Source organism: Mus pahari, chromosome 12 (assembly GCF_900095145.1).
Source record: "Mus pahari chromosome 12, PAHARI_EIJ_v1.1, whole genome shotgun sequence".
NCBI classification, from domain to species: domain Eukaryota; kingdom Metazoa; phylum Chordata; class Mammalia; order Rodentia; family Muridae; genus Mus; species Mus pahari.
The window spans coordinates 15,944,384-15,956,233 of record NC_034601.1 but is presented as its reverse complement, the minus strand read 5'-3'; the positions used below and the strand labels follow the sequence as shown (position 1 = coordinate 15,956,233).

At 43.4% G+C, this 11,850-nt stretch overlaps 1 protein-coding gene across 5 annotated transcripts in view; it reads left to right on the top strand.

Annotated features, from left to right (window-relative positions):
- Abcc5 (ATP binding cassette subfamily C member 5) overlaps window positions 1–11,850 on the top strand; it is a 153,848-nt gene that overhangs the window by 47,073 nt on the left and 94,925 nt on the right. For 3 of the 5 annotated variants that reach the window (XM_021210088.2, XM_029544492.1, XM_029544491.1), the window contains exons 1-2: window positions 8,320–8,461; window positions 11,384–11,564. In XM_021210088.2, coding sequence (XP_021065747.1) covers window positions 11,436–11,564 — 129 coding nt within the window. In that variant the 5' untranslated portion in view covers window positions 8,320–8,461; window positions 11,384–11,435. Of the gene's footprint in view, window positions 1–8,319; window positions 8,462–8,757; window positions 8,863–11,383; window positions 11,565–11,850 lie in introns of those variants that run through there. The other 2 variants (XM_029544489.1, XM_029544488.1) reach the window with 2 other exon arrangements.

Below are 11,850 nucleotides of genomic sequence, written 5' to 3'. Positions count from 1 at the left end.
CTGGAACTCACTTTGTAGACCAGGCTGGCCTCGAACTCAGAAATCCGCCTGCCTCTGCCTCCCAAGTGCTGGGATTAAAGGCGTGTGCCACCACACCCAGCTTACCACCACATCTCTTATAAAGAAAAACATGTAATTGGGGCTGACTTACAGTTTCAGAGACTTGTCCATTATCATGATGGCAAGAAGCATGGGAGTGAACAGGCAGCTATGGTGCTGGAAGAGCTGAGAGTTCTATATCTTGATCTTCAGGCAGCAGAAGACTATGCACCACATTGGACATAACTCGAGCAATGAGATCTCAAAGCCCACCCCCACAGTGACACACTTCCTCCAACAAGGCCACATCTACTCCAACAAGTCCACATACCCTAATAGTGCCACTCTTATGGACCAAGCATTCAAAAATGTGAGTCTATGGGGGCCATACCTATTCAAACCACCACAAGGGCAAAGCTGTGTTGTTATGACTTTCCACTTTTACAACAGGTCATCCAGACAAAAACTAAACAGAGAAATAATGAAACTAAGAGACATTATCAATGAAATGGACCTAACAGATACCTTTAGAATATTTCACCCAAACACAAAATAATATACCTTTTTCTCAGCACTTCATGGATCCTTCCTCAAATTGACCATGTAGTTGGTCATAAAGCAAGCCTCAACAGATATAAGAAAATTGAAATAATGCCTTGTATTTAATCAGACCACCATGGATTAGAGCTGGACTTCAATAATATCAGAAACACCAGAAAGCCTACACACTGATATGATCTCTGGGTCAGGGAAAAAATAAAGAAATTAAAGACTTTCTAGAATTCAATGAAAATGAAGGTGCATCATACCCAAATTTGTGGGACACAATGAAAACATTGCTAAGTACATAGCATTGAGTGCCTCCATAAAGAAATTAGAAAGTTCTTATGCCAGCAATTTAAAAGCACACCAGAAAGCTTTAGAACAAAAAGAAGCAAGCATACCAAAGAAGAGGAGAAGGACAGGAAATAATCAAAATCAGGGCTGAAATTAATCCGTTATAAACAGAGAAAAAATAAAAGAATCAATGAATCCAAGAAATGGTTCTTTGAGAAAAATCAACAAGATAGACAAACCCTTAGCCAATTTAACCAAAAGACAGAGAGATTGTATCCAAATAAACACAATCAGAAATGAAATGGGAGACATAAGAATAGACCCTGAAGAAATTCAAAGAATCATTAGGCTTTACTTCAAAAGCTTGTATTCCATAAAATTGGAAAATCTTAATGAAATGGACAATTTTCTAGACAGATACCACTTACCAAAGTTAGATCAAGATCAGATAAACTATTTAAACAGGTCTATACCCCCCAAAGAAATAGAAGCAGTCATTAAACTTCTCCCAACCCACCAAAAGCCCAGGACTAGATGGTTTTAATGCAGAATTCTACCAGATTTTCAAAGAAGAACTAATACCAATACTCTTCAAACTATCCCACAAAAATAGAAAGAGAAGGAACACTGCCAAACTCATTTTATGAAGCCACAGTCACCCTGATACCAAAACCACACAAAGACTCAAGAAAGAGAACTTCAGATAGATTTTATATGAATATTAATGCAAAAATACTCAATAAAATCTTGCAAACTGAATCCAGGAACACATCAAAGACATCATCCATAATGATCAAGTAGGCTTCATTCCAGGGATGCAGGTATGGCTCAATATATGAAAAATCCATCGATCCATCTGTGTAATCCACCATATAAATAAACTAAAAGAAAAAGAAATCACATAGCTATCTCATGTGATGCTAAAAAAGCCTTTGACAAAATCCAACACCCCTTCATGTTAAAATGTCTTAAGAGAAAGAAGGGATACAGGACACATACCTAAACATAATCAAAGCAATATATAGTAAAGCAACAGTCAATATCAATCTAAATGGAAAAAACTTAAAGCATTTCTACCAAAATCAGGGACAAGACAAAACTGTCCATTCTCCCTATCTGTTAAATATAGTACTTGAAATTCTAGCCAGAGCAGTAAGTCAACTAAAGGAGATCAAGGGGATACAAATTGGGAAAACAATAGCTAAAGTATCACTATTTTTGGATGATATGGTAGCATACATATGCAACCCCAAAATTTTTACCATCAAACTCCTACATCTGATAATTAGCTTCAGCAAGGTGGCTGGATACAAAATTAACTCCAAGAAATCAGTAGCCCTCCTTTATACAAAAGATAAATCGGCCAAGAAAGAACTTAGGGAATAAAACATCCTTACACCCTTTATAGCCACAAATAATATAAAATATTTTGGTGTAACTCTAACCAAGCAAGTGAAAGCTCTCCATGACAAAAACTTTAAGTCCCTGAAGAAAGAAATTAAAGACATCAGAGGATGGAAAGATCTCCCAGGCTCACGAATATGTAGTAAAAAAAAAAAAATGGCCATCTTACCAGAAGCAATCTAAAGATTCAATGCAATCCCCAGTAAAATTTCAATGTAATTTTTATAGTCCTTAAAAGAGCAATTCTCAACTTTATATGAAAAAGTAATGAACCCATGATAGCCAAAACAATCCTGAACAATAAACTATGGGAGGAATCACCATGCCTGATCTTAAGCTATACTACAAAGCAATAGTGATAAAAACTGCATGGTATTAGTACAGAAACAGACACATTGACCAATGGTATTCAAAGACTCAGAAATAAACCCATACACCTATGGACACTTGATTTTTGATAAAGAGGCCAAAACTATACAATGGAAAATGAAAGCATCTTTAACAAATGGTCCTAGACTAACTGGCCGTCTACATGTAGAGGAAAGAAAATATATCCACATTTATCACCCTGCAAAAAAATGCCAGTATAAGTGGATTAAGGACCTCAACATAAAACTGAATATATGAAATCTTATAGACGAGAAAGAGGGAAACATCTTTGAATGCATTGGCACAAGAGACAATTTTCTGAACAGAACTCCAATGGCTCAGGCTCTATGGTCAATTGATAAATGGCACCTCACAAAATTGCAAAGATTCTATAAGGCAAAGGACAATGTCAATAAGACAAAATATCAACCTACTGATTGGGAAAGAATCTTCCCCTATCCTACATCTGAGAGAGGGATAATATCCAAAATTTACAAAGAACTCAAGTAGTTAGACACCAACAACCCAAATAACCCAATGAAAAATGGGGCACAGAGCTAAACAGACTTCAACAGAGGAATCTCAAATGGTCAAGAAACACTTAAGAAATGTTCAAAGTTCTTCATTATCAGGGAAATGCAAATCAAAACAATTTTGAAATCCCATCTTATACCCATCAGAATGGCTAAAATTAAAAAAAAAAAACCCTCAAGTGATAGCATATGCTGGTGAAAATGTGGAGCAAGGGGAACGCTCCTCCATTGCTGGTGGGAGTGCAACTTGTACACCCACATTGGAAATCAATTTGACTGTTTCTGAGAAAACTGGGAATAGATCTACCTGAAGACCTAGCTATATCACTCCTGGGCATATATCCAAAAGATGCTCCACCATCCCACAAATACACTTGCTCAGCTATATTCATAGTAGTTTTATTTGTAATAGCCAGAAACTGGGAACAACTTAGACATCCCTCAACTGAAGAATAGATAAAGAAAATGTGGTACATCTACACAATGGTACATGAATTTTGTAGGCAAATGAATGGGTCTTGAGAATATCATCCTGAGTTAGGTAACTCAGTCCCAAAAGACATACATGGTATATATTCACTTGTAAGTGGATATTAGTCATAAAATACAGGATGCCCATGGTACACTCCACAGACCCAAGGAGGCTGGACAGGAAGGAAGGCATAAGCAAGGATCCTTGAGCCTCACTTGGAAGTGGAAATGGAATGGTTGTGGAAGACAGATGGAGGGAGGGAACTGGGTGGGAGAGGGAATTGGGAGGGGAGTGGAGGAGGGTTGGCATTGGGTGTGTGCAGGGGCAGGGAGGATGACCAGATGTCCATGAGAATCCATGAAAATCTGTAACTGACAGGGACAGGCATCTCCAGGAAGAGATAGAGACCTGGGATAGAGGAGGCACCCAAGAACCAATGGGATTGTCCCTAGCTGTGACACATAGCACTGTGGGCATGGAGCCTGGGGAGGCTGACTCCTGTGGTCAGGCAGAAACCCCAGAGTGGTAGGGTTACCAACCCACCCACAAAACTTTCAACCCAGAACTTACCTGTTGTGGCTGGGCCTGGTCCTGTTTGTATGTTGATGCTAATTCTGCTCTCCTGGGAGGGGTTGCGGACAAGGAGTGAGTCATACTCATGTGTGACTTCTTATGAACCAATCCCCTAGTGAATAAAGGAGCCAATCAATGGGTGAGTAGGAGGGACTTCTGGGTTGGACAGAGGTAGAGAGGAAGCAGGAGAGAGTTAGGTCTTTTTGGACAGGGATAGCGTGAGGACAAGATGTAATTACGAGTGTCTCTTGGTTTCAGTGGTGGATCCATCAGGATTCATCACTGGAAGATTTAGAGTTAATGAGGTTTGCAAGTTAGGATTTTAGTTGTTGTGCCCAGTGATTGAGTTACCATTGTTTCTTTTTTCTTTTTTAAAGATTTATTTAGGGCTGGAGAGATGGCTCAGTGGGTAAGAGCACCCGACTGCTCTTCCGAAGGTCCTGAGTTCAAATCCCAGCAACCACATGGTGGCTCACAACCATCCATAAGGAGATCTGACGCCCTCTTCTGAAGTGTTTGAAGACAGCTACAGTGTACTTACATATAATAAATAAATCTTTTTTTTTAAAGATTTATTTATTATTATACATAAGTACACTGTAGCTGTCTTCAGACACCATTACGGGTGGTTGTAAGCCACCATGTGGTTGCTAGGATTTGATCTCAGAACCTTTGGAAGAGTAGTCAGTGCTCTTACCCACTGAGCCATCTCACCAGCCCCCTACCATTGTTTCTGAATTAAGTTTGTGTTGTGTTTTCCTTCACAGGGTGGCTTGTCTGGGTTCAAGAGAGAAAGGTACTGTGGCAAAGTGTGGGTTTGCCTGAGGTGTACCACAGAGGTTGTGGCTTGAGGCTGGCATGGTAATGACCCACCACTGGGAACTTAGTGAGCTGGGCAGAGAGATTTTGGAGTTCTGAGTCAGAGAGTCTCCATGAGATAAAAACAGGCTAGCCATTGTCTTGCCAGTGCATGGCCAGCCAGGCAACCGGGGCAGAGAGATGCTGGCACAAGAGTGGAACGAACTGGTTCATTTGTAATATTTCCAGCAACACTTACCCTACAAGAAAACCAGGGATTAGGGATGGAGAAGAAACTGAGGGAACAGCCTCCCATTGACCAGCCCAACTTGAGACCCATCCCATGGACAAGCACCAATCCCTGTCACTATTAATGATACTGTGTTATGCTTGCAGACAGGAGTCTAGTATGACTGTTCTATGAGAGACTCCAGCAGCTAACTCAGACACCCACAGCCAAACAGTGGATGGAGCTTGGGGACTCTTAGGGTAGAATAGGAGGAAGGACTGCAGCCCCTAATGGGATAGGAACCCCACAGGAAAACCATCAGAATTAACTAATCCAGACCCTGGGTGGGTCAGTCCTTCTCAGAGAGGGAATCACCACCCAAAGAACATATATAGGCTGGACCTAGGCCTTCCTGCACATATGTTGCATATGTGCAGCTTGGTCTTCATGTGGGCCCTGAATAACTGGAGCGGGGTTTATCCCCAAAGCTGTTGCCTATATGTTGGATATGTTCCTCTAGCTGGGCTGCCTTGTCTGGCCTCAGTGAGAGAGTAAACACCTATTCTTTCAGAGATTTGATGTATGTACCAGGGTTGGGAGACACCATAGGAGGCCCCTACCTGCTCAGAGAAGAAGAGGAGGGATGGGGAGGGGTTGTGGGAGGAGGTAACTGGGAGGGAGGCAGTGATGGGGATGAAAACTGAATAAATAAATACAAACAAGCAAACAAACAGCCCGACACTTACAGGGATGGAATTCAGTTGCCAGAGAGCTTGCCTATCATGCTGGGCTCAGTCATCAGCACTGTTTATCACCTGTAATTCCAACACTATGGAGGTAGACAGGAGGACCAGAGGTGCAGGTCACCTTTGCCTACATAGCAAGTTCAGCTTCTGAGATCCAAGAGTTTCTGCCTCAATTAAAGAAAGAAAAATCAGTTATAACCTGTGGCTCATCTTTTCAATTAATGACATCTCGCATATGTTAAGGCCCTGGTAACTGCTGCCTGTCCAGCCACTTTACGTTGTTATTACTGTTACAAGGAAACTTTCTCATGTACGAGTTGATTGCACACTCCATTATGTTATGTGCTTTGACGCTCTTGGAAACCAATCACAATAAAGGTCTGCTAGAACTGCTTTGTATAGTTAGCTACAGTAAACACTTCCTGCACTGGTGTAAGAGCTTTTATGGTTTTTGCTTTTATAAGTTTCCCCTGGGATGGATCACAACATAAGAGAGATACCTGCACCAATGTAAGAAGCTATTTGGAATAAGACTTCCATTTTGAGTAGGGGTTTAATAGTTTTAAATTCCTAAGAACTCCTTGGGATTTGATATCCTACATGGCAGAAAGAGATATGTACATGGTTAACTGATATCCTGGTTGGCAAGTTAAGACACGAATGTTAGGCAATGCAAGTTGATCCCCAACCAATGGGAACAGGATAAGTGTATAACAAAGACATGTTCCTAAGGAAGTCCCCATACCTAAATCCTGATTGGTGGAATAACTTGATACAGATGTTTGTGGATTTCAGACTTAAAAAGCTCTGTAGATTCTGGCTCTGGCTCAAGGTTGCAGTCAGCTCCTGATCTGGTCTTTGGCCCTGATCAGTCAGTCCCAGGACATATGCTCAATAAACTCTCCCTGTCTGACTGAGGTCAGTGTTTGTGTGGTTTGTCTGGCAACTCCTTGACCCCAACAATATATACCTTAATTTTAAAATAGTGAAACATAACCAGCTTTTTGTTATTATTGACAAATAACGGAGAAAACATGAACTTAAAGGAGAAAATACTTATTTTGGCTCAGGTTTTCATCCATGGCATCCTGGTTTTGTTACTGTGTGCTTGACACAAGGCTGAACACCATGGCAGAATGCACACAAGACAGGAAGGGGTAGCCGGGCAGGATGGCGCACGCCTTTAATCCCAGCACTCGGGAGGCAGAGGCAGGCGGATTTCTGAGTTCGAGGCCAGCCTGGTCTACAAAGTGAGTTCCAGGACAGCCAGAGCTATACAGAGAAACCCTGTCTCGAAAAACCAAAAAAACAAAGACAGGAAGGGGTAACACACATCTCTTAAAAGGTTTACTTCCGGTGACCAACTTCCTTTAACAAGACTCCAAGTCCTCACATTTTATTAGCTTCCAATAGTGACATGGAACAATCAATCAATATTAAACAATCAATCAATATTAAACCATTCATTAATTCAGAGTCTTCATGATCCAACTTCCTGAAAGCCCAGCTCTGAACACCGCCTAACTTCCTGAGCTTTCTGTGTCAAATATACACCCTGTCAATAAGTCCAGCTTTAAGATATTAGTGTTCACAGTAGCTAACTAGGTAGTTGTATGATGGGCAATCCAGCTTACTTTCTTTTTAAATCTCTCAAATGGGTAACCATAAACAAGCCCCGGGTAGTTTAAAGGTAGGGAGGCACTCAAGAGAGTAGTCTTTATATTATGATACTAAAATAAATAAAATAGAAAAATAAAACGATTAATGCCTCGGGATCTTTACTTTTATTTATAAAAATATATTGATTAGTTAGTATATCATTTTGACATCCCTTGTCACTTTGGAAATTGCGATCCTGGCATTTCACTACTTAGAAGTCAATGATAGCAGCTATGATTGATGGGTAAGAAAAAAGATCCAAAGGTACTATTCAGGCAGAACGTGGAGGACTCATGCACCAGTTAATTGACACCACAGCTAAGTGTTGGGGTTGGACAGAAGCAGGCTACGTTGACCTTCACGATGTTTTCTGGCACATGGAACCGCCGCATAGATTTGGAAGTTCCTGACTTTGAACCTCTGGCTGCCAGAGAATACAGCGCCACCGGCTACCCCGACCCGGCTGCCCAGCCCCTGTGACTCAGGCAGAGAAGGTTCCAGACTGGGCATCAGAAACCAGGGAAGGATGGGGCAGCACGAGATGCGCGCGGGTACGGAGAGCAGCCTGCACCCCCATCCCGGGCACCAGCGGTGCTTCTGGGAAACGTAGTCTTTTGCGGTGTGCGGCGCTGGGGGCTGCCGAATGAGGGACTACGATTCCCTTCGGTCTTGCGCAAGCTTTGTGCATCGCGCTTGCGCGTTGTGGGGGACTATGCCGCTATAAAGGCTTGTTTTGCTCCGGATCCGATGTTCGCGAGCGTGCCCGGGGTGTTTGCTCTCGTGTGGGGAGACTGGGGTGCAGGTAGGTGATGGTTCACGCCTTTTCCATGCAGTGTCGGAGGCTGTCACAGGCTCACTCCTTTGGGCTCTCCGAGACAGGGTGGGCGGTGGGAAGCCTCGGACGGGAGAAACGGGGCCTGTCTTGTTCCGATCTCGCGCGGTCCCCGGTTTGTTGGCGATGTCGCGGGTTCTGCGGGGGTCTAGGTGTTAGAAGGCAGGAGGGGAGGTTTGATGGGTGGTCACGGCCGGCTCCACTCTCCGCGCGGCCACCAGGGGGAGCTGCGTTCGCTCTGGGTGGGTCGTGGAGCTTGTGCTCGCCAGGCCCCGGGCTGGCATGGGAACGCCCTAGGGCCGGGTGGCGGAGCTGTCCAGAGAGAAGCCCCAACCTCCCTCCGGGACTGGAGGCTGTCGGCCACCTACTACGTAAGTCATTATCTACGTTTTGTTTTTTTTTGTTTGTTTGTTTGCTTGTTTTTGCTACTGGTATGTGGAGGTACGTGGTATCAGCACTCACAGCGAAGCCGAGGTAGAGATGGGAGCCTAGATCTCCGGTCACCGGTGTCCTTTTCGGTGCTGACACGCAAAGGAACTAGTTAGTTGCTTTGTGTTTATAACACCTGGATCTGGTGTTTTCGTACACCAGAGTCTCGATGTGGGAGTCTCGATGCAGATGGGCACAGGAATGACCCGGGAGGTCTGAGTTCCGAAGGGAGAGATGGATAGGTTTTACTGGGGTCTCTGGAGTAAGTGACAGGTGAGGGAGCTTGCAGGCACAGGTGGGGGGTGGGGTGGCGGGCGGGAGCGTGATAAGTGGTTCAGCTTCCTTGTAGCTTCCAGTAGCTGCAGGGCCTGAAGGAGCTTCCTGAGGCGCCTAAAACCTGAGAGATGTTGTGATAACACAACTTGGAAACGCCAACCTGGCTAGTTACAGTTCTCCAGGCCTACGCAGTGCCCCTCCCCGCTGCAGAATCGTCGCATCCACCCTTCTTCACTGGAAAGGGAATTTTAGAGCAAAACCAGGTGGCCCCCAACCCTGTCAGTTTTGAGTCGGGGTACTAATTGAGAGTCCCCACTTTGTTTATTCTTCTTTCTCCCTTTACAGTGCGGGCTTAGACCAAAACCTGCCGGGCTTTTCTAGTCCTGATACACACGTCCTTTCCTTTGGATTTGGCAGGACTGGGGACTGAAAAGAACCTCTGGCCTACATGCTTTCTCACTGAGCCCAAGTTAGCATTAGTTTTTTAAAAAAGAATTTACATTAACTGCAAGGGAAATGTCCAGAAAATAGGGAAGTACTAATTGCTCTTTGGGCTGGAGAGGGTCCTGGTGTAGTAATCCTTTCTTAGTTGATTGCTTCATATCCATATTCGTATTCACCTTAGCCCTACTCCACCAGCTTCTGTGTGTTCTGCTTGTCGCATCCCAGACACAGAAGATGGTGGCCTCCTTGTGTTCAGTGTGATGAAACAGTAACCTTACGGCTACTCAGGTGTTTGCATACTTAGTGCTGTACCTTTTAACCTTTTTTTTTTTTTTTTTTTTTTTTTATTTGGAAAGTGAAGCTATGGCAGTGTTGACGATCATGAACGATTCCCCATACCCTTCTTATAGAAACTAGCTTTGTCTGGAAGGATAGGGAAGTTAGACTAGGCCACCGAAGTCCTATCTTATCTCACCATTCGGAAAACAGTTGTTTCTGTCAAAACAGTGTCTCTGCTACCACAGTCTGTGTGTACACTTCATAGGTTCCGCTTCATAATATATGATTGAAAACACACAACTGAGAAAAAAACATGGCCTCATATAGTTCTTCCATAACTTTCCCTGTTGTTCTTGATACGTTTGGTATGGTGAATGGGTTCCCTTGGGCTTCTTCCTTTTAAGCTTCCCCAACCCCCTCTTGCCTATTTTTAAAGTAGCAAATAATCTTCCTCTTCCAGATGACAATGGCAGATGCCAGATCTGTTTATAGCTTAGCTTTCGTAAGGTCCGAGAGCCACAAGCATTGTTTTTGCTTAGTAAGCTGGTTTTGTTTATAGTGTACACAGTCATTGGGCTAGGTTCTCTCTAATAAACAGCTTACCTGTATCAACTTCCAGTGCTTGAACCAGAATTCTGATAAGCAAAATGTCCAGCCCTCATTGGAGATTTGAGGGTCTTAAATTTTTTTTTTTTAACTTCAAGGATGAATAAGTATTTTTTCTTCTGATGATTTAAAAATGAATTATAGGAGCTTGGGATATACCTCTGCGGGCAGAGAGTTTGCCTGAAGTGTGCAAAGCCTTGGGTTCGATCCCTGGAACCAGATAAACCAGGCATAGTATTGCAATTTTGAAATCCCAGCCGTTGTGATGTAGAGCCGGGAGGGTCAGAAGTTCAAGGCCATCCTTCAAAGATCAAGAGTAGGGGGCCAGCCTGGGCTACTTGAGATCCTGTGTCAAAAACAGCAAATGCATTACAGTTGTCAAAGTTTTGTGCTGCAAGCGACACAGTCCTTACTAGTCATCATCATGGCTGGACTTATGGACTACAGTGGTACTAATGGTCTACTGGATGGTAGAAAGAGAGAACTGACTCTTGCAAGTTGCAAGTACACATGATTGTCTTTGTTTTCTCTGTGTGTGTCTGTCTCTTACAGCCCCCTCCCCTGTAGACCAGGCTCATCTTGAACTCAGAGATCTGCCTGTCTCTGCCTTCTGAGTGCTGGGATTAAAGTTGTGCACCACTATGTCTGGCTTGGTAAATTTTCTTGATGCTAGAACCTTTGTTGTTGTTGTTGTTGTTGTTTTTTAAAAAAAAGAAACTGAAGGGGTATTTAAAATAATTTTGTAGCTATATTGGTAAAGAAGTGTCAATACTTTTATTCCTTCCTGTTTTAAAGCACTTTGGCATATACTTTAAGCATGATTAGGAAGCGCCTGCTTTTGTACACTTTTGATTTCAGAAATTCTGAAGTGAAAGGAGGAGTCTGAGCCCTGGTCCTCTGTGTGGTGAAGATGAAAGATATTGACATGGGAAAAGAATACATCATCCCCAGCCCCGGGTACAGAAGTGACAGGGACAGAAGCACTGTACCGGGGCAACACAGAGACCGCGAGGAACCCAGGTTCCGGAGAACAAGATCGGTGAGTGATTCCCTCCCCAGACTTGGTTCCTACACCATATCTCCTTTTTTTCTCATATGATATAGATTTTATCATTTTATTTTTCTGTATTGGCTTTAAGTCAGTGTTAAGGTTCCTTAGGCCTGGAGCGTAGCTCAGTGGTAGAGTGTATGCTTAGCTTTCAGGAAGCCCTGGGTTCAGACCCAGCATCACAAGAAGGAGCTGGTTCAGTGAATGGATTGAGAAGTTGTCTTGTGCCGCTCGTGTGTGTGTGTGTGTGTGTGTGTGTGTGTGTGTGTGTGTGTGT